The sequence below is a fragment of the Hyperoodon ampullatus genome (genome assembly GCF_949752795.1).
Source record: "Hyperoodon ampullatus genome assembly, chromosome: 7".
Taxonomy (NCBI): Eukaryota; Metazoa; Chordata; class Mammalia; order Artiodactyla; family Ziphiidae; genus Hyperoodon; species Hyperoodon ampullatus.
Genome location: NC_136920.1, coordinates 72,244,659 through 72,262,333, shown reverse-complemented (window position 1 = coordinate 72,262,333; position 17,675 = coordinate 72,244,659). Strand labels below are relative to the sequence as shown.

At 35.5% G+C, this 17,675-nt stretch overlaps 1 protein-coding gene across 4 annotated transcripts in view; it reads right to left on the bottom strand.

Annotated features, from left to right (window-relative positions):
- Positions 1 to 17,675, bottom strand: part of NUCB2 (nucleobindin 2) — a gene marked incomplete at its 5' end in the record, with an annotated part of 43,817 nt that overhangs the window by 17,241 nt on the left and 8,901 nt on the right. For all 4 annotated transcript variants that reach the window (XM_079708081.1, XM_079708083.1, XM_079708082.1 and 1 more), the window contains 8 exons: positions 772 to 864; positions 962 to 1,020; positions 1,614 to 1,704; positions 1,901 to 2,086; positions 2,901 to 3,004; positions 8,922 to 9,048; positions 14,092 to 14,199; positions 14,803 to 14,946. In XM_079708081.1, coding sequence (XP_079564207.1) covers positions 772 to 864; positions 962 to 1,020; positions 1,614 to 1,704; positions 1,901 to 2,086; positions 2,901 to 3,004; positions 8,922 to 9,048; positions 14,092 to 14,199; positions 14,803 to 14,946 — 912 coding nt within the window. Of the gene's footprint in view, positions 1 to 771; positions 865 to 961; positions 1,021 to 1,613; positions 1,705 to 1,900; positions 2,087 to 2,900; positions 3,005 to 8,921; positions 9,049 to 14,091; positions 14,200 to 14,802; positions 14,947 to 17,675 lie in introns of those variants that run through there.

Genomic DNA, 17,675 nt, shown 5'->3' with positions numbered 1-17,675 from the left:
TAAAAACAAACAACTAACTAAATCAAAGCTAAAGTTGACAACCTTTCCAAACCCTGTTTAATGGCTCTTATAGACTATGGCAAATTCAGTTACAAAAGTGAATTCTATGATGGCCAAAGAAATTCATTTGTTACTTGGAAGCCAGCACTCAACAAAAATCCCAATTTACCATAAATAGCTCAAATATCAGGTGAAAATTACTGAAGCAAAACAGTGGGCTTGGGGAATTCCCTGGTGTTCCAGTGGTTAGGACTCTATGCTTTCACTGCCAAGGACCCTGGTTTGATCTCTGCATGTGGTGCAGCCGAAAACAAATAAACAAATAAAACAAAACAAAACAACAAAAAAGTGGGCTTAAGCTACCCTGCCTATGATAGCTATTTCAGAGTTTTCAGCTTAGTAATGTGAACAAGAAATAAATACTTGTTGTTATAAACCATTAAGGTATTGAGTTTTTTAATTTCTTAGCAAAAACTAATACAGCATTTAAAATATCAAATAATGGACTACATTATTTTTTACTTCTAAAATAATGTTTTACAGCATTCTTTTATATGCAGCAGCATCTTAATATTTTAAAGCAGTTACAAAATAATTTTATTTACACTAAGGGAACCTACTGACTGTTCTGGATCAAAAATGCAAAATCCAATTAAATATCTATTAAGTATATTTATTTTCCATTTTACAATAAGATTTATTGCAAGAACTTGAAAAATCCACAGAAATACTTCTGTGGATTTTTTGAAAAGATAAACTTTTCAAACATACCTCATTCATTACATGTTCCCTCATTCTAAGCCTTTCTTCCTCCATTTCTATCATATCATCCTCTTCATTTTTGGGGTCATATACTTTCTCCAACTAAAAAGAAAAATTTAAAACCAACATAAAAGAAAGGAAGATAATAGAAGGAAAAAAGACAGAGCAAAACCACTGAATACTTAATGAACTCATTTACCTCTTTAGTAAATAGGGCTTCTAATTCTTGTTCATCTAGGAAGCCATCACTATTGACATCTAAAGTTTAAAAGTTACAAATGCAAAAACTGATTTTAATGCCTTAGAAAATTGATAGTTAAAATACAACTAATTACAAATGGTTTGCAAAAGTATTACTTAACATGAAGCATCAACATGCTACAGAAAAAGGTGTCTTTCTTTTTTATGAAGCCTCAGATCAGTCCAACTGATAACAATTCACTACTTATTCATAATTCTTCATAGTTATTTAGAAAAATATATATATTAACCAAAATATAAAGTGAAGCAATATGCTATAAGACTAAAAGTAAATTTTAATATTACAGCATAAAGTCCATTAGATATAACCTAGCTAGTCACAGAAATGCCTTCATTTTACAGAGAAACTTGTAATAAGTCATAAAATGACTCCAAAGTAAAAGCAAGTATAAAGACATAGCTACTGACCTAAAATACTTTATACTGCAGACCAGCAATAAAGACTACTATACTACCCTAGAGGAAAACTCTAAATGTTTACTATCAATAGGACTCGATTAGCAAACCTTGGCAGAAATCAATTAAGAGTAAAGCACCTATAATTTTTCAAACAAAAGATATAAATATTAATATTGTATCAAATCTGTTACCATGTAATTTGAAAAATGTCTTGGGGTCAAAGTCATTAGGATCCAATCCATCAGTCTCTTCCCACACTTCTTTTAGTTGATCTTTGCTTCCCTGTGAATCAATTTTAAAAAAGCCACTCAAAACAAACTATAATCTATGTATATAGGCTCAAAATAAAATATAAAATTGAAAAACTTTGCAGAATTAAGAATCAAGATTTTAAGTACTAATAACTTATAAAATTCTACTATCTGGCACAAAGAAGTATCTTCATTTAACTATGGTTTTACAAAGTCATAATCCTTACTGGATGATTAACTTTGGGATGATGTTCATGCTTTCTCTTCATTTCTTCAAATTTAGATTCTTCTTCTTTTCTCTTTTCTTCATTCAGTGTTTTTAAATATTCTCTCCTTTCATGTTCCTTCATCATTTCATATTTTTTAAATTCTTCATGTCGAGCCTTATCATAGTGTTCCAGATCACTTGTAGCCTATAATGCAATTTTTAAATTAAATAAGAAGATGTGCTTGAAAAATATACATAAAGGCTTTCTTGCATATAGCATACTCTCTAACAGAAGGTAGCATAGGAGAGCCAAAACATATTTGACTTCTGTTTTAAATTTTACCCTTCTATTTTAGTCATTATTATTCTCAGAGATGTAGGCATTCAAAAAAACGAAAAGTTCAAAGCTAGCTTCAACTTTAGGAAGTTCCTTATAAGCAAGTAATATATAAATTTATTTTAAAAAGAAGAAAAAGGAAGAGACTGTATCAAATCTGTACAGTATAGAGAACTAGAACAGTTCCTAACGACTTAACTAAATCTAGTAACACCCAGGCTAGAACATCTAATTTGCTAACTTCATACAGTACAACACTAGAGGTCTATAAATTATAATCTAAAATCCCTGAGGCAGGGTGTGTTTAAGAATTTTCTAGATTTTAGAAAAGACATATGGCATATATGCCATATCATTTAACACCCCTGAAGAGTTTGTAATCAGATTCCTTATGAAAATCTATAAATACACTAAGTAAGCTAAATAAAACCTATAAATAGCCTTACTATAATTCAAGCCAGGCTTCCATTTTTATAGTAGTTTGGATTTTGGAATTGTTGGCAAGGGATTACAGACCTGTATGTCCACATTATTATCTATACTAATAAGAGTTAAGCTATCTCCCTTTAAAGATATTCTAGAGAGTATGTAAAAGTTATACTACCACTTCATGGAATTTACTTGTCAAATTACAAAACCTCAAAGGCACAACAAAGACAACACATTTTGAAATGAGTCTCACCGCTTTGATTAGCATATCTAAATCTGTAGATTCAAACTTCTCAGGATTCAGGTGATTTAGATGATCAAATTGTTTTAGAAGAGCATGGTGGTCTATGCCTGTATCTGAAAGAAAATGAGAAAACTGTAAACAATAAATTATTAGAAGCTAGAAACATTAATATAAATAATATATAAGAATAAGCATTCATATTAATTCCTATAGGATTTTATAAGAAAATTCAAAGTTTTAGATTTAAAAGTTCATATTTTCTTTTAGAATATTGTACATATTATTCTAGGCAAAGGTAATGCCCTTGAATCTAGAATGGAATACAATTTAATGTGTACATTTTAATGTTATTTCAAGAAAGACTAGTTAGCTATCTTTTACAGTATAATTTACAGTAAAAACTTTTTCATTATTGTAAAAGTACCACATTTCCTACTTTTAATTAAACTCTAATATACTACCCTCACCAAAGGTCTAAGAAGAATTTCTTTCTTTTTTTTTTTATAAGAATTTTTTTTTTTTTGGCTGCACCGGGTCTTAACTGCAGCATGTGGGATCTTTTATTTGCAGCATATGGACTTCTTAGTTGCGGCATGCGGATGCTTACTTGCAGCATGTGGGCTTCTTAGTTGTGGCATGCGGACTATTTAGTTGAGGCATGCAGACTTCTTAGCTGCGGCATGCATGCAGGATCTAGTTTCCGACCAGGGATCGAACCCGGGCCCCCTGCATTGGGAGCACAGAGTCTTACCCACTGGACCACCAGGGAAGTCCTAAGAAGAATTTCTAAAAAGAATTGCTCTAAAATTTATATGAAGGAACTATTTGTATGCTGCTCCAATTAATCCTTTATGGAACAATAAAAATCTAATTCAGTAAATTCAATTGATTATGACTTTTTTTTTTGGCTGTATAGCACAGCATGTGGGATCTTAGTTCCCCCACCAGGGATCGAACCCTCGCCCCCTACACTGGAAGCACAGAGTCTTAACCACTGGACCACCAGGGAAGTCCCTGATTATGACTGATTTTTAAAGAAACATCAACTGTTTTCTTTGTAAAGAACTTAAAAAAAAAAAAAGCTACAGTGTATTGTAGTTGAATGAGTGAAGCAATTCTGGACGATTTCAGTTGTATTATAGAACTGAGCAAAATATGTACATGTGTTGATTTGTTAGAAGTCAGGGTTCTCACTTAGGAAAAAAGAACATACAAACATGAAAATGATGGAAGGCAAGAAAGAAACTTGGGGAAAGGGAGGGGAATTAGTACTAACTGTGTGAACTTATTATTTCTAAAACTAACATATATAATGTGTACACATATATGCATGTATGTTTTACACGTATATGCATGTGTATGAATATATATTTATATATGTGTGTGTGCATGCATATGTGTATAGACATGTCTGTATTTCCTATCTCTGTCCTATGGAAGTGTCAAGAAGAAAATATATCCCAGGAGTACTGAGCACACCTAGTGCCATCTCTTAGTCTGTAACATCATTTCGCACTAAAATTAAGAACCAGGAATCCTCAGAGAAATGGCTAATTCCAGGGCTAGGGCAGGGTATAAAGTTCAAGATGAGCCTGGAACATATTGTTATGCCAAAAAGTAAGAAACAGCTAAATTTAGTTCAACTAAGCTTTCACTGAATTCTCAGTATGGCCCTGTACTAGAAGTTTTGCTTATGAAGAAAAGATCTGTTACAAAACCTAGCCCTAAAGGATACGACCCGTCACTGAAATACATGAAAAGACACTTAGCCTCACTCAAAATAAGAGAAATACATATTAAACCTGCACAATTATACCATCTAACAGAGTGGCAAAATTCCTAAAGTTTGATGATACTTATAATTAGCAAGGCTGTGAGAAATTATTGCTGGTAGGAATGGGTATTGATCACCTTCTGTGGAGGTGGCAGTATCTACCAAAATTACAAATACATATATCCTTTGGTTTAACAGTTTTATTGTGGGGAACTTATCCTACAGATAATCTTACATGGATACATAGTGGTATGTGTACAAGAGTGTTCACTAGAAATAACCCAAATATCCATCAACAGGGGTCTGGTAAATAAATTATGGTATACCTATATAATGGAAATGTGCGCAGTTGCTTAACAAAAATGATGGTCTCTATGTACTAATACAGAAAGATCTCCAAAACATATGAGTAAAGGAAAAATACAAGCTACAAACGTGTATTGCATGTATCTTTTGTATAAGAGAGGACAAATAAGAACTTTTATTTGTATTTGTTTATATATGAGTAAAGAAACTCAGGAAGGATGGTATTAGGGGGCAGTGGGAACTGATAAAGTACAAAAATATCTGGGAACTTTTTGCTATATACTTTCTTACTTTTTTTTTTTTTTTTTTTTTTTGCGTTACGCAGGCCTCTCACTGTTGTGGCCTCACCCGTTGCGGAGCACAGGCTCCGGATGCGCAGGCTCAGCGGCCATGGCTCACGGGCCTAGCCGCTCTGCGGCATGTGGGATCTTCCCAGACCGGGACACGAACCTGTGTCCCCTGCATTGGCAGGCGGACTCTCAACCACTGTGCCAGGGAAGCCCCTTACACTTTCTTTTTTCAAACCATGTGAATGTATTGCCTACTTTAAAAATTACACACACACACCCTGCAAAATTAAGACGCTTTAAGCCCTTCTTCAAATTATCAGAAATTTTAATTCATAAATTTTGAATCAATGAGAAAATACTCATAACTTTTCTAAGCATATAAAACAGTTTACTTTAGATAATGAAATTCAGCCACTGTCTTGGAATAAAGAAAATGTTGCCAAGATTAAGGGGATGGAAGTTGTCTAAGGGCAAAGAAATCTCAAACCACCTTAGGCCTGGCTTCAAGGATGGAATTACCTTGTGTGTCTGACCAGCTGAAGTAGGATGGTATGAGTTAATTTACCTCTCATTGATATCCTTAGTTTCAGGATAAAGAGTATTTGGTACTTGTTTTCTAAGTCTATTCACCAGCAGAGTTTACTGCTCTACACAATTTCTCCAATATGATCCATTGACCAGATGTACATGTTTAAAATGCAGGAACTTCCCTGGTGGTCCAGTGGGTAAGACTCCATGCTCCCAATGCAGGGGCCCAGGTTTGATTCCCGGTCGGGGAGCTAGATCCTGCATGTATGCTACAACTAAGAGTTCGCATGCAGCAACTAAGAAGCCCGCATGCCGCAACTAAGACCCGGCACAGCCAAAATAAAAATAAAAAAATAAATAATAAATAACTATGTTTTTAAAAAAAAAGATAAAATGCAGATTACTCATCCCTAGAATCAGAGTATCTGGAGGTGAGATCCAGTAATCTGCATTTTTAACTAGCTCCCTAAGGTAATTTTTATGCAATCTGAAGTTTAAGAACTGCTATTCCACCCTTAGTAAGTATTCAGATATTTATTGATGACAATGAACCACCCAGATAACCAACCTATGGGGAGCACGTTACAAGGACACAGGAGCCAGCTTGAAGGGTCTCCCAGTTGCCAAAGCTGGCCCTTGGATTTTGATTCATAATTAGAAAGGCCATTCCAAGACAATAAAGGAATTCACTTATGTTGTCAACTGTTGCTTTTATGGTTTTATTTTCTACACTTAAATCTTTGATTTATATAAGCACTTATTCTGATGTATATTAGATATAAATCTAACTGTACCTTTTTCCAAATGGCTATCCAACTCTATTAAGGCTACTTTTTAAAAAAATTTTTATCTCACTAATAATGAGATACCACCTTTAATTCAAACTAAATTCCATATGTATTTAATTTTATTTCTGGAATTTCTATTTTGTTCCACTGGTCTTTCTACTTACATGACAAAACCATAGAGTTCTAATGTCAGAGGCTTAGTGATATATTTTAATATCTAATATATCTAGTCCTTCTTTGTTCTTCTTCAGAGGCACATCGCTTTTCTTGCTCATTTCCCTTCTCATATGAACTTTAAAATTAACTTGGCTAGTACCGGGGAAAAAAGTACATCTTTTTATTTGGATCATGTTAAATTTGTAAATTAACCTAAGAAGAACTGACATGTTCATAATGTTGAGTCTTTGTATCAAAAAGATGTTATGTCTTCCCCTTTCTTCAAGTCTACTTTTGTGTCCTTCAGGAGCATTTTAAAGTTTTTATCTGTAAGTTTTGCACATTTCTTAACAGGTTTATTCTGGGTGTTTTATCTTTGTTGGTATCATAAATGGAATCTTTTCTTCCATTATATCTCCTAACTGGCTGTTGTTTGTACATATGAAAAACACTGATTTCTGTATATTGTTTACCTTGCTGAATTTTCCTTTTGTATATACTAAATTTTTCAGACAAGTTCTTTGGGTTTTCCAAGTGAATAATTATATTACCTGCAAATAGAGATGGTTTTATCCCCTACTTTCCAATTATTTTACCTCCAATTTTTTCATTTGTATAATTGCTTTGGCTAGTACCTCCAAAACAATATTAAATAGTAGTGGTGACAGTGAGCATCATTGTTTTGTTTCTGATTGTAGTGAGAAAATATATTTGTATCTCCCCATTGTGTAGCTGAGTTGGACATATCTGATCATGTTACAGAAGTATCTATTGATTACTATTTTATTACTTTTTTAAAATTAAGAAGGGGTGTGAATTTTTGTCAAATGCCTTTTCTGAATATATGGAGGTGATCATATGAACAATGAGATTACTTTAAGATATCTTCACATTTCAAAAACTCTGCTTCATAGCTATTTAATCTTCTCATAGTCTAAAATTAAAAGAATATAGAAAGACGAATAGGCAGAGCACAGAGGATTTTTAGGGCAGTGAAACTACTCTGTATGATACTATAACAGTTGATACATGTCATTATAAATTTGCCTAAACCCATAGAATGTACAACACCAAGAGTGAACTCTAATATAAACTATGGATTTGGGGTAATTATGATGTGTCAGTGTAGGTTCATCAATTGTAACAAATGTACCACACTGTTGGAAGATGTTGGTATTGGGGGAGGCTATGAACGTTTGGGGACAGGGGTGTATAGGAAATCTCTGTACCTTACCCTCAATCTTGCTGTGAACCTTATATTGCACTAAAAAAATTGTCTTAATTTAAAAAAAATACAAATTTCAAAGATTTATTCCGATTCATTATTTGTCCTTTGACTTTACAATTTCTTTTGTCACACCAAAAGTTTCTTTCTTCTTATATCTATTCATATGATAATTTACAGTATTAGATTTCCTAAAATTAGGTTAATCTTGCATTCCTGAAATAAATCCACTTGCTATGATAGAATATTCTTTTAACGTCCAATAATTTTGGTTTTGGCATCAACACATAATAAGTGTGGGAGTTTCCTTCTTAATCTATGCTCTGGAATAGCACTGACAATCTGATCTTTAATGGTTTGGTGGAATTCCCTTTGGCACTCTCTGAACCTGGTGTTTCCGTGGAGCTAGCTCTGACAATTGTTCTACTTCATCTATGGAAATTGTTCTAATTAGATTTTCTCTCTCTACTTTCTTTTGGTTTGCTTTGATGTTATTTTTCCTCTTTTAAATCAGTGGCTTAATTCATTATTTTTCATTCTTCCTTTTTACTGATATAATTATTTCAGGCTAATCATTTTGATTTTTGAATGAAATGAATATATAACCTATTCAAAAAATTAAATTTTAAAAATTAAGAGAAGGTGGGACTTCCCTGGTGGTCCAATGGGTAAGACTCCATGCTCCCAATGCAGGGGGCCTGGGTTTGATCCCTGGTCAGGGAACTAGATCCCACATACATGCAGCAACTAAGAAGTCTGCATGCCACAGTGAAGATCCCGAGTGCCGCAACTAAGACCTGGCGCAGCCTAAATAAATAAATAAATAAATAATAACTAAATTAAAAAAAAAATAAGAGAAGCCAAATCAATACTAACATTAAATTTTGACTATAGGAACATGGTCTGTAAACTGAACTGAACAATCAAATATTGGAATTTTCCTGCCTTTTCTTTAGCACTTACCTTGAAGGGAATCCAATTTAGCTTTAATCAGCATTCTTAACCTTGCCACTTCTTGCCTTTTCAGTTCATCAAGTTTTGTCCTCACATGGTGACTTACTAAATCCAGTTCTTTGCTTAGCCTACCACTCTGTTAACAAATATAATAAATTAATTTTATCTATTCCATTGCATTTTTAGATAAGACACAATATATTAAAAATAGGGTTATAATAAAGTAGTGATATTTTGACTATTTTAGATAAATTTGACATTACAAACAGCATTTCTTTCAGAAGATATTCAGTTTGTAACTCTAAAATCAAGATGTCTAAAAACCATATAATTTAGAAAAGCATAATTAAAGCACAAAGAAGAAATTCAAAAAGTAACTTAAATTGTAAAATGGTGCAGCCACTTTGGAAAACAATTTTGACAGTTCCTCAAAAAGTTAAACCCACAGTTACCATATGACCCCACAATTCCATTCCTAGGTATATACCTAAAGAGTTGAAACATATGTTCACATAAAGTATTTTTTTAATTTATTTATTTATTTATTTATGTTTTATTTTTGGCTGCATTGGGTCTTCGTTGCTGCACTCAGGCTTTCTCTAGTTGCGGTGAGCGGGGGTTACTCTTTGTTGCAGTGCGCAAGCTTCTCATTGCGGTGGCTTTTCTTGTTGTGGAGCACGGGCTCTAGGCACGTGGGCTTCAGTAGTTGTGGTACCCAGGCTCAGTAGTTGTGGCTCACTGGCTCCAGAGCACAGGCTCAGTAGTTGTGGTGCACGGGCTTAGGTGCTCTGCAGCATGTGGGATCTTCCCGGACCAGGGCTTGAACCCGTGTCCCCTGCATTAGCAGGAGAATTCTTAACCACTGCACCACCAGGGAAGTCCTCACATAAAGTCTTAAATATGAATATTCATAGCAGCATTATTCATACAAGCCAAAAAAGTAGAAATAACCCAAATGTCCATCAACTGATGAATTGATAAAATATGGAATATCCATACAGTGGGATATTATTCAGCCATTAAAAGGAATGAATACACCGATACATGCTACAACGTGATGAACATTGAAAACATTATGCTAAGTCAAAGAAGCCAGGCACAAAAGGCCAAATTTTGTATGATTCCATTTATATGAAATGTCCAGAATAGGCAAATCCACAGATATAGAAAGTAGATTAATGGTTTCCAGGGACTGAGGAGAGAAAGGAAAGGGGGAGTGATTGCTTAATGGGTACAGGGTTCCTTCTCGGGGGAAATAAAATTGTTCTAAAATTAGATAGTGGTGATGGTTACATGACTCTGTACATATAATAAAACCACTGAATTGTATACATTAAAGGGGCAAATTTTATGGTATATGAATTATATTTCAATAAAGTTTTTTTAAAGTAATGTGGCCTCCTTAAGCTTTAGTCATTCTATATATAAATAACTTTTCAAAATTCATCTTTTTTAGGTTGTCTCCTTTGATTACTTTTTTTTCATAGATGAGTAATTCTATACGTGTTCCAAAATTTAAGAGACAAAATAGCTAGTGGTTTACTTTCTCTTGTTTAAAAATGCATTTTCAATCAGAAACTGCAAGTCTAGCTAGCAATCAGGCACACAGACCCTTCAGGACTGAGTCAAGGGGGAGGAAGGGAAGGAAAAGAAACGCCTCAAGCAAGATCAAGAAAGAATGTTCAGAGAAGGAGAAGGAGAGCTAAGAGAATATGCTGTTACAGAAGCAAAAAGTGTAGTACATTTCAAGGAGAGAATGGTCATTATTATTAGATAAAACAATAGTTCTCAAGTGTGGTCCCAAAGTGGAAGCATCAGCATCACCTGGGAACTTTAGATGGAGGCCCTAGACTTACTGAATCAGAAAGTCAGGAGGTGGGGCCCAGAAATCTGTTTTAACAATTTAAAATCTGAGAACCATTGAGATAAAATAAAGGAGTCCAGTAAGAAGAGGAATAAAAGGTGCTCACTAGATCTGGCAATTAAGAAATCACTGACAGGTACTTCCCTAGTGGTCCAGTAGTTAAGACTCCAGGCTCCCAGTGCATGGGACCTGGGTTTGATCCCTGGTCAGGGAACTAGGTCCTGCATGCTGCAACTAAAGATCCTGCATGCTGCAACTAAAGATCCTGCATGTGGCAATTAAAGATCCCACTTGCCGCAACTAAGACCCGGTGCAGTCAAATAAATAAATAACTATATATATTTTTTTAATTAAAAAAAAATAAGGAAGTCAACTGACATCCTTCACAAAAGTACATTCATGGAAGTGGTGTGGGTGAAGCCATAATCTTCCCAGTTAGCAATGTTTGGTAAGTGAAGAAACATAGTATGATTCTCCTTTCAAAATGCTTAGCTGACAACAAAGGACAACTTCTAACTTTTTTTTTCCAGTTTTTCCTGAGACAGGAGTCTTTGCTCAGCTGTTTGTAATGATTCTGTTGGCTTGATTTTTATTGTCTATTTTTACCCAATTTCTTTTTCATTAAACAACTGTTTAACTTACTTCATTTTGTCTCCCCCCACGCAACCCCATAGGGAATAAGAATTGACTGTGAAAGGAAGACAGTTATAAAAGTATTCTCCTATACCAAAGAAGGCAAGCTTGTTGTATTCTTTTCCCTGATTATCTCTATATAGTAACTCCCATTACCCACATTGTCTGTTAGCCCCCAAATAACACTCTTAGTCCTAACTGAAGTAAATAAGAGACATTGAAAGTTCTACATTAAATATCATTCATCCCAGGAAATTAGTTCTACAGCTCAAATGAATTTTTCAAGGAAACACGAGATTATTCTCAAAACAATTCAGGGGACTGTAGATATTATGCTAAGTGAAATAAGTCAGACAGAGAAAGACAAATACCGCATGACATATGTGGAATCTAAAAAAACAGAACAAACAAACCAACTAAACCAAACAAAAAACAGACTCATAGATACGGAGAACAAAATGGTGGTTGCCAGAGTGGAGGGAGGTTGGGGGAGGAGTGAAATGGGTGAAGTGGATCAAGAGGTACAAACTTCCAGGTATAAAATAAATAAGTCATGGGGATATAATGTACAGCATGAGGAATGAAGTCAATAATATTGTATTAACTTTGTACGGTGACAGATGGTTACTAGACTTAGTGTGGTGATCATTTCACAATGTATACAAATGTCAAATCACTATGTTGTACATATGAAACTAATATAATACTGTATGTCAAATATACTTCAATTAAAATAAGATAATTCAAAAAAAATAAAATAAAATAAAGATAATTCAAGGGAATTATTGGCATAAGGCTGTTACCATTCTCCCAGAAAAATACACAGCCTCCAAGAGGACAGCTGTGAACTAAAAGCCACACACAGAGATTTCCCTGGTGGTGCAGTGGTTAAGAATCCACCTGCCAATGCAGGGGACATGGGTTTGAGCCCTGGTCTGGGAAGATCCCACATGCCACGGAGCAACTAAGGCCGTGCGCCACAGCTACTGAGCCTGCGCTCTAGAGCCCGTGAGCCACAACTATTGAGCCTGAGTGCCACAACTACTGAAGCCTGAGCGCCTAGAGCCCATGCTCTGCAGCAAGAGAAGCCACCGCAATATAAAGCCCACACATCGCAACAAAGAGTAGCCCCCACTCACGGCAACTAGAGAAAGCCCACGTGCAGCAACGAAGACCCAACACAGCCAAAAATAAATAATAAATAAATTTATTTTTAAAAATAATAATAAAATAAAATAAATAAAAGCCACACACAGGTTCTGATAGTGGCCACAACCTAATGCGGGTCAGACTTTCACAGGGGCCCAGACCAGGGACAGAGACTAAAATAAGGATGTTTGATTCAGAAAGTTTCCTTCAAACAAAGCTCCAGGTAAGGTAACTTTTTACGAAAGTTAAAAACAGATAAACAAAAATAACATAAGCAAACCAATAAAACTATCTTGAGAGATATAACTGAAAGTTTAAAATTAAATCATTGGAATTTTTTTTTTTTACTGCTGACTCTAAGATAAATTTTTTTACTGCTGACTCTAAGATAAACCCAACTAAGTGGATTCATTACCCTTCAAGGGTGGGCTTTAAAAGAATCTCTCATGTCAGATCTTGGTTTTTACAACCTTCTTTCTTTATTGTGAATACTAAGGAGATGTCTAGGGCTAGGATAATGTCAAATAAATAGGGTTCTTAGGACAGAGACAAATAATTAAACCTACCCTATTGAGATAAGATATGGCCTGTGACATCTTCTATTAATCTGGACCTGATTAAAACACCAGAACTAAACCTGTGCTAAACCTTTGAATAGCTTCCTGCTGTCCTCACATCATGATTCAAGCCCCTTACCATGATGTACAAGGCCCTCTGTCATCTAGCCCATGACTCTTTCCAACCTCATCTTTTGGCCAGTCATGGCCTCCACTTCCCAGGCCAAGTTCCAGCAACAGTTACTCCTTCCAGGTTCCTATATATTCCTGTCTCTGTTCCCTTGTACCTTGGCCTAGCATGTCTCCCAGTCTTTCTCCTTTTCTCAGCCACATATTTAAGCACAGGCATAATCTCTACCAGGAAGAAAGACTTCCCACCTTCCCCCACTGCTTCCTACTGAATTAGGTGTCCATCCTCTGTATCTCCAAAATGTATTATACACTCAGCATATATTTATCTTAGTAATCTTTTTCTGGATATTAGTCTCCCTTGAGGGTTCTTTAAGGGCTAAGAATGAGTCTTTGTTTTTTGTTTGTTTGTTTGTTTTAATTATTTATTTTTTTATTTTTGGTTGCGTTGGGTCTTCATTGCTACGCGCGGGCTTTCTCTAGTTGCAGCAAGCGGGGGCTACTCTTCCTTGCAGTGCACGGGCTTCTCATTGCAGTGGCTTCTCTTGCTGCGGAGGACGGGCTCTAGGTGCGTGGGCTTCAGTAGTTGTGGCATGCGGGCTCAGTAGTTGTGGCTCACGGGCTCTAGAGCACAGGCTCAGTAGTTGTGGCAAACAGGCTTAGTTGCTCCATGGCATGTGGGATCTTCCAAGACCAGGGCTCGAACCCGTGTCCCTTGCACTGGCAGGTGGATTCTTAACCACTGTGCCACCAGGGAAGTCCCGAGTCTTATCTTTGTAATCCCAATACTTAGCTCAGTGTCTGGCATGCTCAAGTGTTTGTTAAATAATTATTTAATTACATTTACCTTTATTTCCTCTATGTCTGCTTTCTGGAGCTTTTCTCTGAAATGATTATCTGTTTCCAGCACATCAATCACTTGCTTGAGGTATTCATCATAATAAAGTCCAGTATCCTTCAAATTAAGAAACAAACAGTAACTCTTCTGAAAGTTTTTCCTTTCCTGTATCTAAAGATTTCAATCCTAAAAAAACAAAAACAAAAACAAAAAAACCGTCTAGCAAAATGGCATTGAGACATACCTACTTTGATAGTTTGGGCAATCAAAGTTAAAAGTTGTATTTCTCAAATGAAGAGAGCTGTATCAGAACCAATGTCATGTTTTACTCTTACATAAAGGTAGATTTTTTATATGGCTTAGACAATGAATACTTAACCAATATACTAATTGGTTTTACCCCCTTGTCACCTGTCTCTCCTCATTGTTATCTGTCTCTTCTCTGAATATAATACGTTTTCTTGGTTGGTTATCTCTACATTGGAAATGTATTATGATTAATTCTTCTATACACTATCTAATATACTAATTAGATATATATATCTAATATAACTACATTAAAAAAACTTTGTCTGCTATTAAAGAACATATGCTTATCCAATATTCTTTTTACTGCTATTTCAGAAATAGTTCCTAAATGTCCAATTTTATAAATAATAAATTCTTAGCAATATTTTAGTTAAAATTCTTCCCACAAGGTTATCTTTCGCATTCACTTACTGGTGGTTCTATCTTTGCACTGTCCACAGGTTGAGCATTTTCTACTTTTGTCTTGTCTATGTCTATAGGCACAGCTTCAAGAGCAGTAAGTATACATGTAACCAAGAGAAAACAATATTGTAATAGGATGGTCCTCCACTTCATCTGAAATAAAGGTACATTTATATTAAGGTTCTAAAAAGATGTCTTCAAACTATATATACATGCATTCCCAATGCCACATTAATAATATATTTAATTTCAGGAAGTTTAATTCAACAAAAGAATTCTAGGAAAGGGGTTAAAAATAGATTATAACATCAAAAATAATGCTTAAAATAGATCACTAAAGAAAATCAGGAAAGAAATGCTTTTCAGCTAAAATTAAAATGACAAGTAAACAAAATTTTAAAGTTTAAACTGCTTATATAATATAAGAAACCATTTGGTTAATTATAAAAGCTTCAAATAAAGACGGTAATGAGGGACTCAATTTTTTAAAAAATAAATAGTCCAAGTTTAAGAAAGGGAGAAGGGGGATTTCCCTGGTAGCACAGTGGTTAAGACTCCACGCTCCCAATGCAGGGGGCCCGGGTTTGATCCCTGGTCAAGGAACTAGATCCCACATGCATGCCTCAACTAAAAGTTCGCATGCTGCAACTAAGGAGTACACATGTCACAACTAAGGAGCTGGTGAGCTGTAACTAGGAGCCCACCTGCCACAACTAAGACCTGGCACAACCAAATAAATAAATAAATATTTTAAAAAAGAAAAAGAGAGAAGGGAAAACTATTTATTTTTTTCTCTATTAAAATACTAAAGAGCCAAAATTATTTCTGGATATAATATTTAAATTAGCTTCAATCAAATTTTGAAAATAAGTTGCTCTATGAACATAAATTGATTAAAAGAGACAAATAACTGGCTACAAGTATTCTCTTAACCTTCCTAGACATTATTTTATCATAGCCAATAGTCTTATGTTAAAATTCTGTTTGGCCAATAATTTTTCAGATAAATAGGTCAATAAAATATCAAGCAGGATGTAACAGCGTTGAAGCAAAAGAGGAACAACTATTGCTGGTCCCTCAGTATTATTCAAACCTTGCTTATTCAGTTTCTACTTCATAAGGATCTTTGTAGCTCCAGAGTATCTACTACAAGAATTAGAATGAATAAGAAGCTCATACTTAATTGATTTTATATAGAGAGAGTGATATTAGGATCCAAGTCAAAAATAATGGTCTGACCATCAATCTGGAATATGCATTATTAATTTAGAGACTCCCAAACTTAGCTGGCCATGGACTTTTTTTTTTTTTTTTTTTTTTTTGCGGTATGCGGGCCTCTCACCGCTGTGGCCTCTCCCATTGCGGAGCACAGGCTCCGGACGCGCAGGCTCAGCGGCCATGGCTCACGGGCCCAGCTGCTCCACAGCATGTGGGATCTTCCCGGACCGGGGCACGAACCCGTGTCCCCTGCATCGGCAGGCGGACTCTCAACCACTGCGCCACCAGGGAAGCCCCGGACCTTTTTTTTTTAAGTAACGTGTTTTTATCTACAGAACACAATCTGGAAGAGTACATTGCCTCATTTTCACCACAACCCTACGTAATACATAGAACAGTGACTCATTTTATAGATGAAGAAATTTTTAATGGAAACAAATCACTCATAGAGCATTGTCTTGCATTAACAAAATCACTAGAATCCACATTTTAGTGCTATTTCTAGTATATCAAATTTTTTAGCATCTTTATTGAGAGATTATTCACATGCCATAAAATTCACCCATTTAAGGTACAGGATTTGACTAGTCTATAAAGATGCTACTCAAAGTTTAGTTCTCAAACCTGAAGGATAAAATCATCTGGGAGCTTGTCAGAAATGCAAATTCTCAGCCTGCAACCAAGACCTCTGAAATCAGAATCTCTGGGGTGGGAACCCAGAATCTGTTTTAACAAACAATCCAGGTGATCCCCCTATATATGTATGCTCAAGACCAAGATCCACTCTTCTCTAGGACACTAGTTCAACATGATTGCCGTGAATAAATGTTTTTTATAATGAAATGTTTGGGAGATACTGGCTCAATGAAGCTAAATAAGTTTCCATCTTCGTAAGACTTTCAGAACTTCAGATCGGCTACTCTGCATTATGAATCCCTAATAGAAGGATGGTTTGTTTCTCCACAGAATCTTTTCCTAACCATGAATTACCTCCTCTTCCCACAATTATTTTTTATGACAACAAAGTTTACTTCTCATTCATGCTTCATGCCCACTGTAGGTACATGTTTTGTTTTTGCTCTTTTGAGATACAATTTACATGTTATAAAAATTATCCTTTTCAATTGTACAATTCAGTGGTTTTTAGTATATTCACAAGGCTGTGCAAATATCACCATTATCCAATTTTAGAACATTTTCATCACTCTAAAAAGAAACCCCATACCCATTAGTAGTCACTCCCCACTCCCCCTATTCTCTCGGTCTCTGGCAACCATGAATCTACTTTCAGTCTATATAGATTTGCCTATTCTGGACATTTCATATAAATGAAATCATAAAACATGTGGCCTTTTATATCTGGCTTTTTTCATTTAGCATTGTTTTCAAGGTATAACCATGTTGTAACACGAATCAGCACTTCATTCTTTTTTTTGGCTGCATTGGGTCTCGTTGCTGCGCGCAGGCTTTCTCTAGTTGCGGGGAACGAGGGCTACTCTTCATTGGGGTGTGCAGGCTTCTCATTGCAGTGGCTTCTCTTGTTGCAGAGCACAGGCTCTAGGCGCGCGGGCTTCAGTAATTGTAGCATGTGGGCTCAGTAGTTGAGGCACGCGGGCCCTAGGGTGTGCAAGCTTCAGTAGTTGTGGTGTGTGAGCTCAGTAGTT